General features: G+C 38.7%; 1 protein-coding gene across 18 annotated transcripts in view; it reads left to right on the plus strand.

The window, feature by feature from the left end:
* ptprma (protein tyrosine phosphatase receptor type Ma) overlaps positions 1–23,234 on the plus strand; it is a 191,172-nt gene that overhangs the window by 22,432 nt on the left and 145,506 nt on the right. For 17 of the 18 annotated variants that reach the window (XM_048165369.1, XM_048165371.1, XM_048165375.1 and 14 more), the window contains exon 2: positions 21,910–22,032. In XM_048165369.1, the coding sequence (XP_048021326.1) occupies positions 21,910–22,032 (123 nt within the window). Of the gene's footprint in view, positions 1–11,259; positions 12,126–21,909; positions 22,033–23,234 lie in introns of those variants that run through there. The other variant, XM_048165387.1, reaches the window with a different exon arrangement.

Here is a 23,234-nt window from a genome sequence, read left to right on the forward strand (position 1 = left end):
TTTGCAGAGATACCAGATTTTTAGAGGTTTCCCCATTACAACAACAACTTCTTGGTCTTTAAATATGACTAAAAAAATGAAAATTAGCATTCTTATGGCAATATGATAATATTTTGTGATTATTTAAATCGGATTAATTTTCCAATTGTTTATTATAAATCAACATCTCAGGAAAATGTTATGGGGTTTCAAATCAAAATATGATTTTCTGTTATGAAACAGAACATTGATTTCATACATGTCCACTGTAGAGGACACCGGGACTTAAATCATGTTTATCAGGCATTTCAGGAGACACAACAAGTGAATAGGGAAAGAAATTATATATCAATATTCCTATTAATTATTAGATATTATTATGAAAATGTTGCCAATTATTGCTCCCATTATTACATTTCTTTTTTCATTGCATGTTGCTCCAAGAACACATTAATATGCAAATTAGATACAGTGTATAGATACATTGTATTGAATGGGAAAACCCATGTATGGCCATTTTACCTTCATACTGCATAAAGTAAAATGGTATATCAATTAATTCCATTATATGTTTCATAACATAGTTGAGAATCATCTTTATACAAAGTTTGGTTAAAAACAATCCTGAAGCCTAAAAATTGATTGGTGATTAAAAAAAAAAATCCCATTGTTTTTGCCTATACATGTCATTTCATGTCATTTTATTTTTTAAACAACTTAGTCCTGGTGTCCACTACAGAGGACATAGCATAACATATGAATAAAATATAATTTTTTAAAAATGTTATTTTTTCATTTGTTTCTTATGCTCTAAACAATATAATGACGTGAAAAAATACTAAATTTAAAAAAAAAAAAAACATTTGGGGGTCTCAGGAGGATATAATGTACTCTGTCACTCTATCATTTGTATAATTTTAGAGTGTATTTGACTTGGTTTTGCTCATGTAAACAGCACTCATATTTTGCATCTTATCGTAGTCAAATGCATCCAGTGGCCGTAATGCGTCCAGCGCCTCGATCCACGCCACGCCTGTTAATTATTCATACCGACCCGGAGGCCATAAATCAGCCAGGCAAGAGCTAACAAAATTAGCTTCCAATTAGTGTTTGTTTGCGGTGATTATATTCCTCCCTTCAGTAATTCCAGAGAGATCGACTCGCTGATCTCACGACGTCTCCTTTGCCCTTCAAACTGAAGGATCAGAGAGGAAAGAGATCAAAGACTGATGCTTCTCGTGTATCACAGGAGTTACTCAAAAACACAGCCGAATCTCGTTCCCGCTCGACTGATAGTGTGCAATCCAGCAGAACTGAAGACGTTAGGGGGGATTTTACTGACCAGGAGTGTGTTTCCTGTACAATGATGGAAATCTCTGATTGACATTGATATGCCTTCGTTTTAATAAATAATGTCAGTATCGATATTTTAAAATAGAGTTTTTTGAGCGTATAAGCAGCGAAACACGAGCACGACGAGCTGTTCTTCGGGTCAGAGGGTTTGTTCAGGGTGGAGTTTTGGCTGCGTTTCCTGAACTTTGCTCACAATCAATGTTCCATTTATAGAAATCAATGTGGAGGGCAAATGTTGGGGGAGTGTAACTCGATCCTCCCGAAACACGTCTGCTGCATGTTAGGAGAACAAGAGCGGAAATATAGAGACCGGGGGAAAGAGAGCGTATTAAACGAGAACTGTCTGCTGTCCTAGTACCTGCTGTCCGTCCGTCAGTGTGTTTCTCACCAGTGGATGTGTGTGAATTGTGGCCTGTAGGGCCGGAGTGAGTCATGTGACCGTACGGCTCTCCTCTGGCCCGCTGTCACTTCTCATCGGTTCCAGCCGCTCGTGTCGTGTGGATCCCGGCGAGCGAGCCATCGCCACGCCACACTTCAGTAATGTCATTATCGGACGCTGGTGCTTTAGTGTCCAGAGGAAAACCTCTTAAACGCAAAATAAATGTTTGTTTTACTTTGCCGGTTATTTTGCAGTGTGGCACCGATTGCTTAAACCTGGTGGTTTGTTGTCAACAGGAAGTCCAGATTCCTTCCCCTCTTTGTTCTTCTGTGGTGGGATCTGATGTCCAGTGCCATGATATACTGTGATTAACGTCAATATCAAGATCTGTTCATCCGTCAGATGAATATAAATGCCTGATAACCTTCTGTTCTCTGTGCAGATGGTCCAACGAGATCATCTTATTCAGTCAAATTTATGCTCTCGCTTAAAGATCATCTGGATTTAGGGAAATTTAATCCCGTCTCGATGACTCCGACCGCGCTGAGATTTAATCAGAAAACATGCCGCGTACATATTCATCTGCTCAGACAATCTTAAGCAGTTCTCATCGGCTTCGGACGGTCGTTTCATTTTCTTTGCAGTGTAGTTCGAGTCCCTTCGGTCATAAATCACGGCGCTGTGGTCTGTCCATTACGCTGACGGTCTTTATTACTTGTGTTAGAGCGCTTCGTTTCCCTCTACAAGTTCCTGGAATTAATTAAGCACCGTTAGACTATGAAACAGTTAATTATTCTGCCTTAACTTTTAATTTCATTAGCTTTGTGTTTATGCAGCACTTTTTCTTTGTGCACTTTTGTTTTTGTGGTGGAGGATGACAAATGTTGTGGCCCCTGTTTGTCAAGCCTGGTATTTTCCGCCCGGCTGCACCAGGCTTTTCCTTTTCCTGCCCGCGCTGCCGTTCTCCCTGGAGCCGTATCTTCAGGAAGCAGGGAAGAATGTGTAAAGGAGAAGGGAGGGGTGGTGCAGCCGTCCCGAGGGACTGATCCCAAATAATGACCAGAAATGACCTAACAACCAGCGACACATCGAGCACTGCTGCTCACTGATCGAGTGTGAGACAGGGTTATTTTAGTGTCATTGAGACGCAATTATAGTTCGTAATTACATATGTGTGTGTGTGTGTGTGTGTGTGTGTGTGTGTGTGTGTGTGTCTTTGTGGTTTTAGTTAAAGTTTTTTGTCACTGTTTCTTTTAGTTATGTTAGTACATCCACTAAATGAAAATGAGAAATGTTGCCTTGGCAGCTAGCTGAAATGAAATAAGTTTAAGTTTTTGGGTATTTTTATATTTTATTTTATTTCATTGTGTTTTGTCATTTTTTTTATTCATTTTTAATGACTATAGTTTAGTTAGACCGTAGTTTTGACTATAGAACAGTTTTTTTCATTAATTTTCATTTCCATTTTAGTTGTTTTAGTACATCAAGTCAAACTAAATCAAAAATAGAAATTGGAGGTTGCTAAGGTGCTCTGGGTGGTTGCTAGGGTGTTTTGGGTTGTTGCTAGGAGGTTTCTAGGGTCTGAAGGTGTTCTAGGTGGTTGCTAGGGGTTTGTGGGTCATTGTTAGGAGGTTGCAACTTGCCAGGGTGTTCTAGGTGGTTGCTAGGAGGCTGCTAAGGTGTTCTGGCTGGTTGTTAGGAGGTTTCTAAGGTCTGAAGGTGTTCTGGGTGGTTGCTAGGGTCTTCTGGCTGGTTGTTAGGAGGTTTCTAAGGTCTGAAGGTGTTCTGGGTGGTTGCTAGGGTGTTGTGAGTTATTGTTAGGTGATTTCAACTTGCCAGGGTGTTCTAGGTGGTTTCTAGGAGGTTGCTAAGATGTTCTCTGTGGTTGCCAGAGTGTTCTGAGTGGTTGCTAGGAGGTTTCTAAGGTCTGAAGGTGTTCTGGGTGGTTGCTAGGGTGTTTATCTAAGAGGTTGCAATTTGCCAGGGTGTTCTAGGTGGTTGATAGTAGGTTCTTAAGGTGTTCTGGGTAGTTACTAGGAGGTTGCTAGGGTCTGAAGATGTTCTGAGTGGTTGTTCCGGTGTTCTGGGTCGTTGCTAGGAGATTGCAACTTGTTAGGGTGTTCTGGGTGGTTGATAGATGGTTGCTAAGGTGTTCTGTGTGGTTGCTAAGGTGTTCTGGCTGGTTGTTAGGAGGTTGCTAGGGTGTTCTGGGTCGTTGCTAGGAGATTGCTAGGGTCTGAAGGTGTTTGCTATGGTGTTTTGGGTCATTGTTAAAAGGTTGCAACTTGGCAGTTTTCTGGGTGGTTGCTAGGAGGTTGCTAAGGTGTTTTGTGTGGTTGCTAAGAGATTGCTAAGGTATTCTGGCTGGTTGCTAGGAGGTTTCTAGGGTGTTCTGGGTCATTGCTAGGAGGTTGCTAGGGTCTGAAGTTGTTCTGAGTGGTTGCTAGAAATTGAAAAATGAAACCGTTACTTGTTTTAAGTAACATTTTTTATTATTATTATTATTGATTTAGTTTTAGTTTAGCAACTGTAATAACCCTGGGGCAAGAAACATTTTCTTGCTCATAAGTTGCTCTTTCTTTGCTCACGGAGCTCTCAGATGTATCAGCACTAGTCTCTGTTTGCACTCCATTTAATCTCAAGTGAGATTTTAAACAGTCTTGTCTGTGGTACGAGCCGTCCTGAGCCCTGCGCTCGAGTGTGTGTACAGTGGTATGTTATTGGCTCTGGTTTGTCTCTGGGGTTGTGGTGTGTGTTTCAGAATGTGTGGGTGTGTGAAATCTGGCTGGGAAGCTCCCGGGCCGTGGAGAGCAGCGTAGAGGAAGGACAGGGTGATGTTTGTGGAGTAAATCCACACACACGTCCTATCAGCACTAGAGCAGCTGGGAGGACAGGAAGTGGAGTTTCCCACCCCTGTCACTGGGTGTGGTGCGCTGAACTCTTATCGTCTGGATGTTCAACCATCAAACACACGGGCACTCTGGGAAAGATTACGAGATGAGCTAATGGAAGCTCCTGTGAATCTAGAAGCTACAAGCTTCTTACATTTCATTTAGTGAGGTTTAGGCTTCAGAATAACAGAATAACAGCATGCAGGTTTGTAATGTCATGAGCAAAACGAGTAAACCATGACAGAAACGTTTGAGAAGAGGGTGGAGTTTGTCTTCCTGTGAGGTCATGAGGTCATCGAATCACTGCTGCGTCTGTTCTCTGATAAGAATGAGGGGCTTTGTGTTTGACGCTTGTATTTATCTTGCTGTTTTTACAGATAATATCTGTGCATCATCTGTAATAAATCTTGCACATACAGCCACCCAAGAACAAAGTGAACCATCCACAGCAGCAACACGAATCTGCCTGGCAACCCAACAAAGCCTCCATTGTTCGACGCAGGTTTGCGGAAGAAATGCATTGCATTTCCCTGCAATTTTCTTATTACTGTGCAATCATTTCATTGCGGACGGAGCATCGATCAGTTCCGGCTTTCTCCAGGGCGATCTTCTCCATATTTGAGCAGAGGAACAGAGAGCCTTTCATGACACTCCAGATTAGCATTGAATTTGCAATTCAGTCACATGAGGCTGAAGACGGAGATCTCAAGCCAGCGCAGTAGTTTCTGACTAATGTTCCAGTGGTTTAATCTTCCACTGTAACAGCTCTGAATGACATTTAAACCATTGCTTTCACACAGGGGTGTGCGATGTATATCGTTTACGACGATATCATGACAACAATGCGCGATCTGACATGTCCCTCACTTTACTAGAGAGTGCACGTGATGTAGTCAAGTAGGTTAGACTAGTGCGCTTGTGCGCTTAGAGTGCAAACTTTTACTGCATGATTTAGTCTGTTAAAATCTATTTATAATACCCTCAATATTCAAGATAAGAGGCAAAAATACCTCTGTATATCTTTTATAAAAGTTAATATATTTAATCAAGAGATATTTTTCTCAAAATATCAGCATGATTACAAATGTGGTGTTGATTTTATACAACTATTCAATAAACAAGAAGTTAATATTAAGTGACTTACATTTTAGACACCATATTGCCTGTTTTTGCCATAAAAATAGTTCCAAACAAAGCCACAGGACTGTTTTGCGTCTGAGTTTTGTTACTGAATGAACAAATCATTTTTGTGATGATCACATGATTCAATGACTCACTCATTAAGACAGTCAAATGCTTCATTCCTGTATGAATCAGCCGTTTGAATGAATCGGTTCAAATTCAATGACTCACTCATTAACAGTGACTTACTGCCACCTACTGCCGGTTTTAATTTCACATTTAAAGAATCTTTTCATTTAAAAAAAATAAAAATATTGCAAATATCAATATTCAACATTTTATGTTTAAAACATCAAAACATTATTTATGCGTTTGTAACTGCAGGTTAAACACATTCATGTCCCTCTGAGCTGCATTAAACAATCTGTGTAAATGTGTATAAATGCTTCTGTTTCCTCAAAGATTAATTTTGTTGATACTGATTTCATTTGATTGGTAACAGCCTTATTGTGTCTTATTATCCCAATTTAATTTGACACAAAAGTTGATGCATACATTTAATTAGGTAAAAAAATAGGCTTTATAAAGGTAGGAATGCCCATAAAAGGTGAAAGTCGATTTAAACTTATGGAAAAGATGATTTCTCTCACTGCAGCAAACTGACTACCACACAGAATGTGAAGAATATTTTAAAAACTGTCCTAAACCTGCCAGAGGTGCCAACACAATAAACACACTCAGCGAAATATCGTCTAATTATCGAGAAAATCCAAAAAAATATCAAGATATCATTTTCTTGTAAGTATCATACACCCCTACTTTCACATATAAACATTTGCTGAATTAATAGCAGAAGTTCTGGGTTTTGTGTGAGGAATATCAACACATGTTGTCTTGAAAACAGTGGAATAACCTCTCCAAACTGTTAACTCATTAGTGATCCATCACAGAATGTCAACCATTTGACACCAAACCACCAACTGTCAATTGGGTCGTCTTGAGAAATGGCCGGTTTTAAAGTTTTTAAACTTTTCAAATATTCAAATGTTTCCTGAGGAGAATTTAAAACAGACCCAAATGAGTCAATAGTTCTAAAATAAACACTGAAACATTGTTGATTTCATTCTGAAGGTCAGATGACTGGGTTTGCCATTGTCACTGTTGTCTAGGAGAAACAGTCGAGAGCTCATTTGTAAAGTGATCTATGTTGAGGAGACAAAAGGGAGGAACCTTCTCGACGGTAATCACGGCTGTAAACCAGCGCCACAGGCTCCTCACACCAGGAGCGGGAGAGTTTATGGTCTCGGGGAGCTTTTGAAGAGCCGTCTCACGCTGAGATGAATCCTCTCTGGAATGCTCAGAGCTGCCGGGGTGGATGAACGATATTGTCCGGGCTTTGACTGGAATTCTCATTATTCTCATCCTCTGAAACCTTTGAATGTTTAGGGAAGGTGCTGGTATAGCAGGGTCGTGTGAGGACACCAGGGAAAGACACGCTCTGTAAATATTACTACGGTAAACTAAACAGAGCTTGAGAGCGGCTGTGGTCGTCCACAGGTTTGCTCGGATAAACTTAAGGCACACCAGTGAGTTTCATTTGTAAACACATTCATTCTGTTTACAACCACTGTAAGTTCATTCCTGACCGCAAGAAGCCTGGCGAGGAGAAGAGTTAGACATGAAGCTGTCATTGTCATTATTATTATTATTACATTATTTAAATGTGCAAGTTTATATTGCATTATTGCATAAGCCTTAGTCAGCTAACGAAGTAGCAAAATAAATGACTTGTATTGCTTAATAATTGTATTTTTGAGTGTGGTCATGTTACTAGCAATGAATCACTGTTTGCAGTCTTAAAGATATTTTAAATGTTTGTTTTAGTCTCTGGATTTTTGTCTTTTCTGATGTGAGCAGCGTTTACTTGTGTAAAACAGTGCTGGGTGTTCTGGGTGGTTGCTAAAGTGCTTAGGTGGTTGCTAGGAGGTTGCTAAGGTGTTCTTGGTGGTTGTTAGGAAATTGCTCTTGTTCTGGGTGGTTGCTAAGAGGTTGCTAAGTTGTTCTGGGTTGGTTGTTAGGGGATTGCTACTGTTCTGGGTGGTTGCTAAGAGGTTGCTAGGGTGTTCTGGGTTGGTTGTTAGAAGATTGCCCATGTTCTGGGTGGTTGCTAGGAGGTTGCTAAGTTGTTCTGGGTGGTTGCAAGGGTGTTCTGGGTTGGTTGTTAGGGGATTGCTACTGTTCTGGGTGGTTGCTATGAGGTTGCTAGGGTGTTCTGGGTGGTTGTTAGAAGATTGCCTGTGTTCTGGGTGGTTGCTAGGAGGTTGCTAGGGTGTTCTGGGTGGATGTTAGAAGATTGCCTGTGTTCTGGGTGGTTGCTAGGAGGTTGCTAAGTTGTTCTGGGTGGTTGCAAGGGTGTTCTGGGTTGGTTGTTAGGGGATTGCTACTGTTCTGGGTGGTTGCTATGAGGTTACTAGGGTGTTCTTGGTGGTTGTTAGGAAATTGCTCTTGTTCTGGGTGGCTACTAAGAGGTTGCTAGGGTGTTCTGGGTTGGTTGTTAGAAGATTGCCCATGTTCTGGGTGGTTGCTAGGAGGTTGCTAAGTTGTTCTGGGTGGTTGCAAGGGTGTTCTGGGTTGGTTGTTAGGGGATTGCTACTGTTCTGGGTGGTTGCTATGAGGTTACTAGGGTGTTCTTGGTGGTTGTTAGGAAATTGCTCTTGTTCTGGGTGGTTGCTAAGAGGTTGCTAGGGTGTTCTGGGTTGGTTGTTAGAAGATTGCCCATGTTCTGGGTGGTTGCTAGGAGGTTGCTAAGTTGTTCTGGGTGGTTGCAAGGGTGTTCTGGGTTGGTTGTTAGGGGATTGCTACTGTTCTGGGTGGTTGCTATGAGGTTACTAGGGTGTTCTTTGTGGTTGTTAGGAAATTGCTCTTGTTCTGGGTGGCTGCTAAGAGGTTGCTAGGGTGTTCTGGGTTGGTTGTTAGAAGATTGCCTGTGTTCTGGGTGGTTGCTAGGAGGTTGCTAAGTTGTTCTGGGTGGTTGCAAGGGTGTTCTGGGTTGGTTGTTAGGGGATTGCTACTGTTCTGGGTGGTTGCTATGAGGTTACTAGGGTGTTCTTGGTGGTTGTTAGGAAATTGCTCTTGTTCTGGGTGGTTGCTAAGAGGTTGCTAGGGTGTTCTGGGTTGGTTGTTAGAAGATTGCCCATGTTCTGGGTGGTTGCTAGGAGGTTGCTAAGTTGTTCTGGGTGGTTGTTAAAAGATTGCCTGTGTTCTGGGTGGTTGCAAGGGTGTTTTGGGTTGGTTGTTAGGGGATTGCTACTGTTCTGGGTGGTTGCTGTGAGGTTGCTAGGGTGTTCTGGGTGGTTGTTAAAAGATTGCCCGTGTTCTGGGTGGTTGCTAGAGGGTTGCTAAGTTGTTCTGGGTGGTTGCAAGGGTGTTCTGGGTTGGTTGTTAGCGGATTTCTACTGTTCTGGGTGGTTGCTAGGAGGTTGCTAGGTTGTTCTGGGTGGTTGCTAAGTGGTTGCTAGGTTGTTCTGGGAGGTTGTTAGTAGATTGCTACTGTTCTGGGTGGTTGCTAGGAGGTTGCTAGGTTGTTCTGGGAGGTTGTTAGTAGATTTCTACTGTTCTGGATGGTTTCTAGGAGGTCGCAAAAGCTTTCTGGTTGATTGCTAAAGGTTGCTTAGGTGTGCTGGCTGGTTGCTAGGAGGTTGTTAAGGTGTTCTGGGTGGTTCCTAGGAGGTTATTAGAGTGGTTGTGGGCGCTCAGGTCTCTCATTTAATCTTCATCTGTGGAATTTTTTTTGTTGTTTTATTGTCCAGCAGGTGAATCATAATTGTAAGTCTAATCACTTAGTAAAGTAACACTCCATCTAATCTGTGGTAAATGAATCTGTTATGTTTTTTGTTAATATCAAATGAAGTTTTGAAGAATTGCTTTAGATGTTGAGCACATCTTGATGTCTTCATTGCTGCATTGAGTCTGATTGGATAAAACAGGGCGACTCTAAACTTCACCAATTCTCAATTTACACGACGGCTCTTCAGCCATAATGATATTTCAGAGAAAACAGCTTCTTTTCCATAAATCCCCATGATAATCCTCACAAATCGCCAAAATGTTGCCGGCAGCTTAAACTCCTGATTGAAGATTGAGACTGAGAACAGAATTCTATTAAATATGCCTGGTAAAAACAGATGGCTACTCATACGACATCATTTCCTCTCATCAGAGGATAAACAGGTCACAGGACGTCCTGAGGTCAGACACTCATGCAGGTCTAGAGACGCTGGAGAACAAAACCAGGACGTGAAATAAACACACCTCACAATGGACTGGAGTTCTGAGAGTGTGTGTCATACAGCGAGAGTTTAACGACTGTGCTGCAATTAATTCTGTCTGGACACTCGTCTCTTTCAGCGCTGATGTAACTCTAGTCTCTATCTAGAGTCTGATGGAGAACATGTTTGAAAGGCCCCGTAAGACCCAAACTATGCTGAACTATAATGGGCCGCATTGGACTCGTCCCAAACACAACATTCAGCTCAGAGCTTCAGACCTCCACGATAATATTCACATCCATTCTGCATTTAAATATTACGTCAGGAGATTTTTGGAATATTTCAACTTTTCTCGAGAAAACAGGGCTCTTTTCTATTTGCATATGGTGCTGTCCTGGAGAACTGCCTGTATTTGTGTTATGTAACAGATAAAGTCCTGGACAAAAGTTTGGAATAATTACAATTTTTGAAAGACGTCTCTTATGCTCAGTAAGGCTGCTTTTATAGTACTGTAAAAACAGCAATATTGTGAAATATTATTACAATTTGTTTTAAAATGTGACTTATTTCTGTGATTCCTGAAATCATGATACATTTATTTTTCAGGATTCTTTGATGAATAGAAAGTTTATTTGAAATAGAATCTTTTGTAACATTATGAATGTCTCTACTGTCACTTTTGAACAATTTAATGCGTCCTTGATGAATAAAGTATTACTTTTTTTAAGTCTTATTGACCCAAACTTTTGAACAGTAGTGTCTGATGGTTTCCACAAAAATATGAAGCATTTTCAAAATTGATAATAATCATAAATGGTCCTTGAGCAGCAAATCATCATATTAGAATGATTTCTGAAGGATCATGTGACACTGAAGACTGGAGTAATGATGCTGAAAATTCAGCTTTGATCACAGGAATAAATTAAAATTGACTATAGATTTACATAGAAAACAGCTGATTTACATTCTTATAATATTTTGTGATTTTTACTGTATTTTTAATCAAATAAATTCAGCTTTTGATCACAGGAATAAATTACACTTTACTATATATTCACATAGAAAACAGCTGATTTACATTCTAATAATATTTTGTGATTTTTACTGTATTTTTAATCAAATAAATTCATCTTTGATCACAGGAATAAATTACAATTTACTATATATTCACATAGAAAACAGATGATTTACACTGGAATAATATTTCACTATTTTTACAGTATTTTTGATCAAATAAATGGAGCGTTTGGTGAGCAGAAGAGACTCATTTTGAAAAATCTTAAGCATTCCAAACCTTTGACTAGTAGTGTATATATTCACAAGATGAAAATTGCTTATATTTTCCATTTTAAGTTTTCATGTAATATTCAGTCCCTGCTTCAGTGGCACACTTGATCTAGTTCAGTATATTACAGAGAACATGCAGCTTTTTAAAGCTAATCAAGAATTACAACAGCAGCCTCAAACAGCCCTAGATGTTTGTCTTGCATAATTAAATGAAATTAAAATGATTAAAAGTAATTAAAATGTTTGTGCTAAATAATTGAAAAAACAATTGGCTCGTTTGAAGCCCTGAAGAACTTTTTAATGTGAAAGTTTGTTGAGCGTTCCTTCAGAACACTAGAAAGCTCATTAGTGTTGTTGTTTACCTTCTTGATTCCGAGATCAAAGGGAAACGCTCTGGTTTCTGGAGCGCCGTGTATTCCACCGAGTCCTCGCTGGCGAGGTTTGGACAAATTGGGCCTAAATCAGGGAGTCTGCATGAAAGGCGCTGCTCCCCCCGGCCCCGCTTTGGTTCGCTCCGCCGCCCCGCCTGACTCCAGTGGGTTGGGCTTTGATGGAAGGTCTCACCGACTCAGGTAGGAGGGGGAGATTTGTGTCTTTCTTCAGCAGGCAGAGGAGGAAGGTCAGGAAAAGACGTGGAGCGCTCCTCTCGTTCGGACCCGTCGGCCTCCCGGCTGCCCGCGGCTAATCGAATGAGAACAGGCCAGGAATAAATCATCTCTGGAGCGTCCTGATATCGAGCTGCTGCCGCGAAGTGAATCAGTCCAGACAAAAATAAACATCCATCATGCCTCTCGCTGGCAGAAGCGCCGGGCGGCCGGGGCGGCAGGAAGCATAGCCGCGTTGGTGGTACGTGTTGATTTGTTTGGGCCTGTTTGTTGCAGCGCACGATAAAAAAGGCCCCGAGACCTCCAGAGGAGTGAGTGTGCGGTTCACCGAGAACTTGTCCTTTATTCTAACTTTTACTGAGAATACAAAAGTAGAGTTATTTATTTGTTGTTAAACATATTTTTTAAAAATAAATAAATAAATATACAATATATGTTTAAAATGCTAAATAAAATACTAAATATTATATTATTAGAATTATAAAGCATTTTTAAATAGGAGCATTTTAATATGATTTAAAATAAAATGTTAGTTATTATAATATTAAAAATATAAAAATTAAGTTTAAAATTAAATTAGGGATGCACCGATAACCGATAATTCTTTATATTTGAAAGCCGATAACCGATATATTGGCCGATAAATCTAAATCTAAATGTTTATATAATTTTGAGGGGCCTGATAACAAAAACAAAAGTCTCACCATTAAAAGCCATGTCCCAACACACGATTATAATGTTCTCATTGTAATATTATGTAGTCAATATGACAGACTTGTGCTTGAACTTAACTGTATTTTCCTTTTTGAAGTGATTTCAATCATATTTCAAGCAATTCAAAACAATCATGGCGGACAGTGAGCATCTGGAGTGTCTCAGCTAAAGGAAATTATCCATTATTTATCGGCTTTAATATATTGGCCGAATATCCGATAACAATAACATTAAAAATGAACATATTTCACCCGATACCGATATGGTGGTCGATTATAATAACATTAAAAATGAATATATTTCAGCCGATACCGATACTGATATGGTGGTCGATTATAATAACATTAAAACTGAACATATTTCAGCCGATACCGATACCGATATGGTGGCCGATTATAATAACATTAAAAATGAATATATTTCAGCCGATACCGATACCGATATGGTGGTCGATTATAATAACATTAAAAATGAATATATTTCAGCTGATACCGATATGGTGGCCGATTATAATAACATTAAAATTGAACATATTTCAGCCGATACCGATATGGTGGTCGATTATAATAACATTAAAAATGAATATATTTCAGCCGATACCGATACTGATATGGTGGTCGATTATAATAACATTAAAACTGAACATATTTCAGCCGATACCGATACCGATATGGTGGCCGATTATAATAACATTAAAAATGAATATATTTCAGCCGATACCGATACCGATATGGTGGTCGATTATAATAACATTAAAAATGAATATATTTCAGCTGATACCGATACTGATATGGTGGTCGATTATAATAACATTAAAAATGAATATATTTCAGCCGATACCGATACCGATATGGTGGTCGATTATAATAACATTAAAAATGAATATATTTCAGCTGATACCGATACCGATATGGTGGTCGATTATAATAACATTAAAAATGAACATATTTCAGCCGATACCGATACTGATATGGTGGTCGATTATAATAACATTAAAACTGAACATATTTCAGCCGATACCGATACCGATATGGTGGTCGATTATAATAACATTAAAACTGAACATATTTCAGCCGATACCGATACTGATATGGTGGTCGATTATAATAACATTAAAACTGAACATATTTCAGCCGATACCGATATGGTGGCCGATAATTATAACATTAAAAATGAAAATATTTCAGCCGATACCGATATGGTGGTCGATTATAATAACATTAAAAATGAACATATTTCAGCCGATACCGATATGGTGGCCGATTATAATAACATTAAAAATGAATATATTTCAGCCGATACCGATACCGATATGGTGGTCGATTATAATAACATTAAAACTGAACATATTTCAGCCGATACCGATACCGATATGGTGGCCGATAAGTATAACATTAAAAATGAAAATATTTCAGCCGATACCGATATGGTGGTCGATTATAATAACATTAAAAATGAATATATTTCAGCCGATACCGATACCGATATGGTGGCCGATAATTATAACATTAAAAATGAAAATATTTCAGCCGATACCGATATGGTGGCCGATAATAATAACATTAAAAATGATAATTATAACATTAAAAATGAAAATATTTCAGCCGATACCGATATGGTGGCCGATAACAATAACATTAAAAATGAATATATTTCAGCCGATACTGATACGGTGGCCGATATATTGTGCATCCCTAATATAAATAATATGTCATTAAAAATTAAAACATTAATGTTTTATCCAAAAAAGTATTATTTCTGTTTAGTATGTAATTAGGATTAGAATGATTTCTGAAGGATCATGTGACACTGAAGACTGGAGTAATGATGCTGAAAATTCAGCTTTGATCACAGGAATAAATTACACTTTACTATATATTCACATAGAAAACAGCTATTTTAAATTTTAAAAATATTTCACATTTTTTACAGTATTTTTGATCAAATAAATGCAGCGTTGGTGATCAGAAGAGACTCTTTCAGAAACATTAAAAAAAGGTTTCCAAACTTTTGACTGGCTCTGTACATGATCCTCTCTGGAGATTTCATATTGTAACGCTTCCTCTGTGTTTCTCGTATCAGTTATCAGTCCTGAAGTGCACTGGTTCAGTGTTTCCTCGTGTCTCTCTCTCTCTCCGTCAGTCTTTGAGATGCTCTTCATGCAGCCGATCACGACACGAGGTCTCATACAACATCTCGTCTGTCAGTAAACGCAGAGATGTTGAGACACAAACAAGCGCCGGCCGACACAAGCCAACGCTCAGCGCTATTTTGAAACAATGAGGGTGGAGTGTAGGCTTTAAATTTCACACCACTATTTCAGTCATTCATGAAGCTGAAGCCCTGAGGAGATGAAACACAAAGAGCTTTTATCAAAACACAGATTCCCTCAATCTCACAGCATTTGTGCAAAGTATTTTTATAAATCCAGGGCCGCATCAGAGCCGGTGTAATTGTCAAATGGTAGAAATGGAGATGGATCTGAAATGATTATGAAGAGCGTCTCTATCGTGATGTTAGTGGAGATCTGGGACACCCGAAGTACTGCGACCGCTCGGATTCAACTGCAGCCGAACATCAGCGTGTGATATATGTGTGGAGCGGCACCATCTGCTCGCTGTCTCATTCAGTCCAGCAACTAGATAACTAGACATGCGAGTGTAACTGAAGGCTGGAATCAGTCTAGTATCACTGCATTCAGTCTGATGATGTTTGTTCAGGCCTGTTCTGGAGCACAGCGAACACATGTGACCCTGATCAGCCGCTGATTCATTGACCGGGTCAGTTCCTTTACAGCCTCGCTCCTGGATAACTAATGCACTGGTTAATAGCATGTGTTTGTGTCGATGGATCAATGCTAATGTTGTCCAGCGCTGCTCTCCAGAGAGTTAGCAGTAATTGCTAATAGATAATCTTGTAATTTAGATTTTGAAGAATCACATGGGAAGAATCGATTCTTTCATTTGTGTGTATTGAATGAACAGGATGAACTAGTGCTCTGCATCAGGAAACATCTAGTATAGTGATCTGTGAAACCAGGGATTCACTGACTTTTATTCAGCCGAACCTTGAATGTTTTTCTCGAAATCCGCCTGAAATTTCAATAATATTTCAATACTGAAAATACTGATGTCAGGTAATGGTGACACACATGAAAATTAATGAAATATTTCAGATTTTTTTAGTAAGGGTTTCATTTTGATTGTTTTTATTTTTTAAAATGTTTTATTCATGAATTAATTAATTTTCAGTAGGTGTTTAATTTTCATTGCTTTTAGTTTTAAATATTTTTTATTTTAATTTTACATTTTTGTGATTTAATACAATTTTATTAAGCATTTTAGTTTTTAGTTTAATTTATTTTTTATGATTTAATTAATTTTCAGTAAGTGTTTTATTTTGATTGCATTGCATTTACATTGTTATGATTTCATAAATTTTCAGTAAATGTCTTTAGATGTAATCTTTTTATTATTTTAAATATTTATTTGTGCTGTCAAATCAATTAATTGCTATTAATTGCATCTAAAATAAGTTTGTGTTTATATAATATATGTGTGTGTGTGCATGTGTGTGTATATATATATATATGCATAAATATATATATGTACACACACATATTATATAACACACAAACTGTTATGTTAGATGTGATTAATCGCATCGATTTTACATTTTTGTGATTTAATTAATTAGCTGTTCATCAACGCATGAACCATCTAATGACAGATTAATTAGCCGAACTCATTATCTGGGCATGTGATGGTGTGTATCTAGATATTTAGATAGATTTGCATGGCAAATATTTTTTGAAACAAAGATTAATTTCACCATTTCTTTATCTGAGGTGAATAATATATCTGTGCAGATCAGACTCGATGCTTCTCTCTGAACCGCATGAGAAGATCACACACATGTGCAGAGGTTTAGTTCACGCTCTCTCTCTCTGTGTGTTGAACCTGTGATTGACCACACACACACACACACACACACACACACACACACACACACACTCAGATCTGCTGTAGATCAGGCTCTGGTCTTTTCTCACACATGATCTCTGGATTGTTGGAATGGTTGACCGGTGGTCGTCTGATCACGGCTGCCGTCTTTGATCTTCTGCTGTCAATTAAGAGCCATTAGTGTAGAGCAGAGCCGGCTTCATTTCAAAGACGCTGTGCTCATTAAAACACCTTGTCAAGTTTTGCCGCTTCGCTCTGTAGCTCTGCAGCAGATTTTCAGAGCTTCTCCTGTGAGCCCAGCGGACTGATTTAGGGCACTTTGGTCTGTCTTAACGCCGGAGCAGATCACGGAGAGCTGTTCAGGGAACACGCCGCTCCTTTTTCCAGCTTTTTCCGAGCGAGAGTTATTACTTCATTTATCGAGCAGGTTTTTGGCCGCTGTGGAGCCGTAAACGCATCAATACCGACATAGATCTGACTCTCTCCAGGGCGTCGGTGTGTTTTTCTCATTTTTGTATCTGTTTCTTGTCTGAATATTTCCTTGTTGCGGTTCAAAATGTGCAAAAGACATTTGTAAAATCAACATGTCATGTATTGAGTCTAAGGAAGACCTTTATGATTCACTGATGTCTGTGGGGTTACATCTGAATATTAATCCTGGAGGCTGGAACAGGCCTGTCAGCGTCACAGAGGCTCACCTGACTCCAGAGACTCTTTCACTAGAGCTTATATAACTACTGCTTAAAGGGCTGGTTGATTATGATGTGACTGTTTTAACTTTAGTTAGTGTGTAATGTTGCTGTTTGATCATAAACAACATCTGCAAAGTTACGACGCTCAAAGTTCAATGCAAAGAGAGATATTTTCTTTTTACAGAAATCACTTTTTAAACGGCTGGTAGGGACTACAACGAGCTTCTTCACGGGTTGTGACATCACAAACCCTAAAATTTACATAAACCCCGCCCCCGAGAACACTCAACAAAGGGGGCGGGGCCATGTTGGGCTGCTTTAGAGAAGAGGAAGAGTTGTTGTAGTAGAGTGTTGTTGACATGCCGTCATTTTACGCCAAACGAGGGTCAATTCAACACAAAAGATGAACATGACGGCACATGCTAGTGGATGAGTTGAATCAACTCCACAGCAACTACATCAATTTATCCACTAACCATTCAGAAACGTCTAAAACTTCTTCCTGAGTCTCTCCATCAGTGTCGACTCCGGTTTGAACAATGTAAGGCTGAACACCATTACTGACAATCCTCATTTTGGCTGCGTGAGATTCTCCAGCTTTGTTGTTGTTGAGCTGTTAAAGCTCCGCCCTCTTCTGGAAAGCAGCAGCTCATTTGCATTTAAAGGGACACACACAAAAACGGTGTGTTTTTGCTCACACCCAAATAGGGGCAAATTTGTCAAGCTATAATAAATGATCTGTGGGGGATTTTGAGCTGAAACTTCACAGAAATTGAAAGCTTGTTCATTCTAAAAGCAGCGTATTCAAGTCGTTGTGTGTATGAACTGCATGACTAATGTATTTTTGAATGAATGAATAGACGTAGACACTTTGAGGAGTGTTCTTCTCCTCCACAGGTCTTTTCTTCAGCAGATCCACCGGTTCAGCATTAAACTCGACACTGAGATGCTGCTGTAATCCGTTTGTGAGGAACCGTCATGCATTTGGATCAATTTTTAAAAAATGCAGCACATGTCAGGACTTAAAAGACACGAGAGCCCTTCTCAAATATTTAAAACATAAATTTTGTAGCAGTTCTTGTTGCTTTGTTTGGCTTGTGTTTTTCCTTTGGAGAGAATAAAGAGTCTAGAGAAGAGCATCGATCGCAGGGCTGGAGAACAGACCGCCGCTTCTTTCATGTAAAGCCAAATGAAGCGTTTGCTCTGGCATCAATTAAAGCGACTGTCTGCCGTGTTTACGATCGGCGCTCAGAAGCCAGAGCACGTGTGAATGTGTGTTTTACTCTGTTTTCTTTGGAAAGGTGAACTGAGATTACTTCCATTCTTTCAGCCGTTAGACGCTGGCTTTAGCTGAGCATTAAAGCGCGTGTCCGTCCGTCAGTGTTTCCTGTTTGCTCTGGCCGTCACCTCAGACACACTGCAGCATTGATGTCCCATCAGCCCCTGTGGCAACAGTTTTCTGTGTCAAAGTTAATAACACGAGCAGCACAGACGTCTGGACTCTGTCAAGATACGCCTCCAGCGCCTTCAGATGAGCTCATTCAGACACTTCTGGACTGCAGAGGGAAGATGTGCGCAGCCCAAAACTCACTACAAACTCAAATATCGTGAGGAATGATGAGTCTCATGAAAGGTCACGTTTCACACTTGAATCAAAGAAAGACACAAGACACTTACAGTGCATTGTAACATCATTTCCATGGCTTTTTAATCACATTTCACACCCCAAAATATCATTTAAAATATCATATATATATATATATATATATATATATATATATATATATATATATATATATATATATATATATAAAAATTTATATTTTAATATTAATTATAATATATAATTATAAACATTAATATTATTATTATTTAAAAAAAAAAAAAAAAAAAAAAAAAAAAATAATAAATATATATATATATATATATATATATATAAATATATATATATATATATATATATATATAAAAATATGAATCTAAAAAATTATGTATTTTTTGTATAATAAAAATGTTATATATAATTATAAATAGAATATATAATTTAATAATACGTTATATGTTTTAGTAAATTATTCTTTTAGTATTAATTTTTTAATAAATTATATGATTTTTTTTCTCAATTCTCATTGCCAATTCTTTTACTATTTTCATTTCTGCCATTTTTTTACAAGAGAAAATACTGTAAAACAATAACTTTTTTTATTTAAGATCAATGCAACAAATACAACAATGGCATATTAATTTATTTAAAAAGTTGATCATTTTAGCAATATTACAGAACACTCTTCAAAATAAAAGTTCTTTATTGGCATCGAAGGTTCCATGAAATCACAAAAGGTTCTTTATAGTTGAAAAAGGTTCTTTAGATTTTTAAATGTTCTGGTGGTGAAATTAAGAACCAAAAAACCTGCAAAACCCCCTTTTTGAAGCTTCATTTTCAAAAGTGTAATTAGAATTCGGGTATGAAAATAACGTCACAATGATGCAAAAAATTGTAATGGTCCTAAAAACAAGCTCATTGTTTCAAGCGAAATGAACAGACATGTTCATGAAATTCACAGTCCTAAAAACTGAGTAAATGTGATGGCTTGAGATCTTCTCTGGAGCTCTAAAAAGGGATTTATGTGTATTCTTGTTGATTTGTCATTTGTTCAAGCTGTGCATTTGATCACAACATGCTTTTCATGGGAATTAAAGCCAGGCCTTTAGTACAGAAACACATTCAGAGATGTCATGATGTTCTGCACTAACACAACACGTCTAATCTGAACGCGTCAGTGACTTCAGTGCGGAGCGGTCGTCATCCTGACAGCGACACGCTCCGAGATCAAGGGAAATCCCTCCACCAAACCAACCGCGTTTCGCTTGATGCCAGAAACTGCTACTTATTTGTTCATGAAATGCAGTTGATCGTGTAAAATGTGGCGTCTCCTTTTCACATCAGGGAGCAGAAAATGCTGCGTGCTGTCAGAAGAAAAGCGCAGACATGAGAGCCGGTGGAGGTGATGACAGATTCCTGCCCGTACGAGGCTCGGATCACCTCGCACCTCGCAGTCATTACGCTCCGAGCCTGTGGCGGCCCGAAATAAATTCACTCTTATTTTTCACGGAATTCAATCGCGCTTATTCTTAGCGAGATCCTCCGCTCCTGGGCTTCTGTGTCGCAAAGATAGTTAAAAAAAAGGGATTTATTTCCATAAAAACATCACAACACTGAGAAATTTGTTTCTGCCTTCCAGGATGTTGATATTGGCGGCTCAGATTCGCAGAACGTCACGCTGAGAGAGCCGTATTTGAGCTGCTCTCCTGGGCATTAAAGTAAACAGTGTTTGAATCATGTCTTACTTATGAGATGAAAATGAGCGAGAAGAAGGTGCTGCGCATTCCTGCTGTCTGTGTCCGAGTCTGTCTGTCTGTCTGTCAGGGGTGTGACGATTTTTAAGAAATCCTCATATGTAGTAAAAGACAACAATACTCGAGCGTTGTAAAAGGTTTCTTCTCTCCTGTATGATTTCATGAGTCTCTTCAGATCTTACTGTACATCATTTATGAGCTTCTACAACTTTTGACCTTCTAACTGAACTCTTTTCCACAAATTGATCATAGAAATAAAAATGAATAACAGATTTCTCTTAGTCTTATTAAGTGCAAACAGTAAGTGAAGAGTACTTTCACATAGCATCTTTTGGTTATAAAAACATTAAAAATTCAAATCTACATTTTGATTTTAAAATTTTTATTATAAAAACGTATTCTTTTTTTCCCAACATGCAATAAACCCATGACACTTTTTCTTTTCAAAATGCAATTAATCCATCAATATAAAAGTTATTTTTCATATTGAAAGTAAGTTGATTCACATATATGACAGAGTCTGAACTTTGTCAATACTAATCTTATATTCAGGCATTTGACTTAAAATACATTCAGCCGTCGCTCCTAAAATGAATTCAACGGGTCATCTTGGTAATGTTATAAATTAATTATTTGTCATTACCGATTAAAGAGCATCTGGCTCCACCGCACGGTTAAATAAACACATTTGTTGAGTACATTGGTATTAAAAACGGCTTTTTAAAAAACCCTTCAATGTTTACAGTGCGTGAATGGAGCGCTGTGATTGGTTGAGCGGATATATCGCATTTTGCAAAAAAAGGAGACTGGCGTTTGTCGCGTTTTGGAAAGAAAGTGTGAAAACATGACAGAATAACATGACGGATATGGCAGATACAATACTGATTTTGGCGGAAACTCATTTTTTTTAAAATGGCGTTTATCGTGTTTTGGAACCAAACTCTTCAAGTGCAATCATAGTCTTACCATAAAAGTGCAAACAGAGACCAAATTTTTCTTCAATCATGATACAGAGCTGAGAGATGGTTACAACTACACAGTCCAGCCTAAGATAGTTTTCATATTGGGAGATATTTGCATGCGGGGTAGTGAAATCACGTTTTTATGTGTGTTCGCGTTTTACTTTCGCTTTCTATTTTGCGATCGAGCGTACTCTGTGAATAGGGAGCTGAGGTACGAGGATCTCAGGTTCTGTTGCGCAACGAATCCTCCTCCATGGTCTCGTCAGTCTTCTCGCCTTACTCTCGTTACTGTTGTTTTGAGGTGGTAATCATCACTGATCTCTGTGTCCTCTCTGCAGATGACTGTCTCCTGGAGAAGTCCTACACGGAGTGCGGATACAGTCAAATAAAAGATGACGACTTCGACTGGGAGCAGGTCAACACCAAACAGAAACCCTCGTCAGACCCCTGGGTCCCGGCAGGTTAGTCAGTCTGCGGCGCTCTTTACGAATCTTTATATCAAGCAGGAACATGCAGCTTTCAGAAGCTGATCCTGGATCAGGAGTGTGGAAGTGCTGGATGTCATGATGAATGACTGGATTCATGATCATCTGTTTCAGTGATGGAGTTTAATGGCATTGGAGGATTCAGTCTCTGCAGCGCTGTGTCTCTTTGATTCATTATTTCAGCATATGATCAGGGTCGCCGTCATCGCGGCAGCTTTGATAAACGTTGATGTGTCGTTGGTCCGACAGACTTATGGAACAGCGGTTTAACAGATTTTAATGGGAAGATGGAAACGCCACTGATCTGTGATGCAGAAACGGACACCAGTGTTATTTGAGAAGAGATACTATTATAGTCTTTATTATTAATATTTATATAAAGTTTGTGTGATTAATAACCTCACAACATTTCTTCTTTTTGGCATAAAGGTTCTTGAAAATTGAGTCAAGAATCCTACTCTCTAACAAATGCTGGGTTAAAAATATCCCAAGTTGGGTTGAAAATGGACAAACCCAGCGGTTGGGTTGTTTTAACCCAGTGGTTGGGTTAAATATTTGCCCAACCTGCTGGGTAGTTTTATTTAACTCAACTATTACTGTAAAAAATTACTGTATTTCTTGTTTAAAATGAACCCAAAATATTTTGGAAATTAAAAATCAGACACATAATTACTAGAGGCAACAATAATAATCAAAAGGTGAACATTTATTAATAAGCAGTTTAATAAATGTTTATTGTTTAAGTTTATGAAACATATTAATAATTTTCATTTCCAACATATTTTGGGTTCAATTTAAGCAAGCAATACAGTCATTTTTAAACAATAGTTGAGTTAAATAAAACTACCCAGCAGGTTGGGCAAATATTTAACCCAACCACTGGGTTAAAACAACCCCTTTCGCTGGGTTAAAACACCCCATTTGCTGGGTTAAAACAAACTATTTGCTGGGTTAAAACAACCCAATCGCTGGTTTAAAGCAACCCATGCACTGGGTTAAAACCCATGCACTGGGTCAAAACAACCCATTCGCTGGGTCAAAACAACCCATTCGCTGGGTTAAAACAACCCATTCGCTGGGTTAAAACAACCCAGTCGCTGGGTTAAAACAACCCAATCGCTGGGTTAAAACAACCCAATTGCTGGGTTAAAACAACCCCTTTCACTAGGTTAAGACAA

This window comes from Megalobrama amblycephala, linkage group LG18, assembly GCF_018812025.1.
Source record: "Megalobrama amblycephala isolate DHTTF-2021 linkage group LG18, ASM1881202v1, whole genome shotgun sequence".
Taxonomy (NCBI): Eukaryota; Metazoa; Chordata; class Actinopteri; order Cypriniformes; family Xenocyprididae; genus Megalobrama; species Megalobrama amblycephala.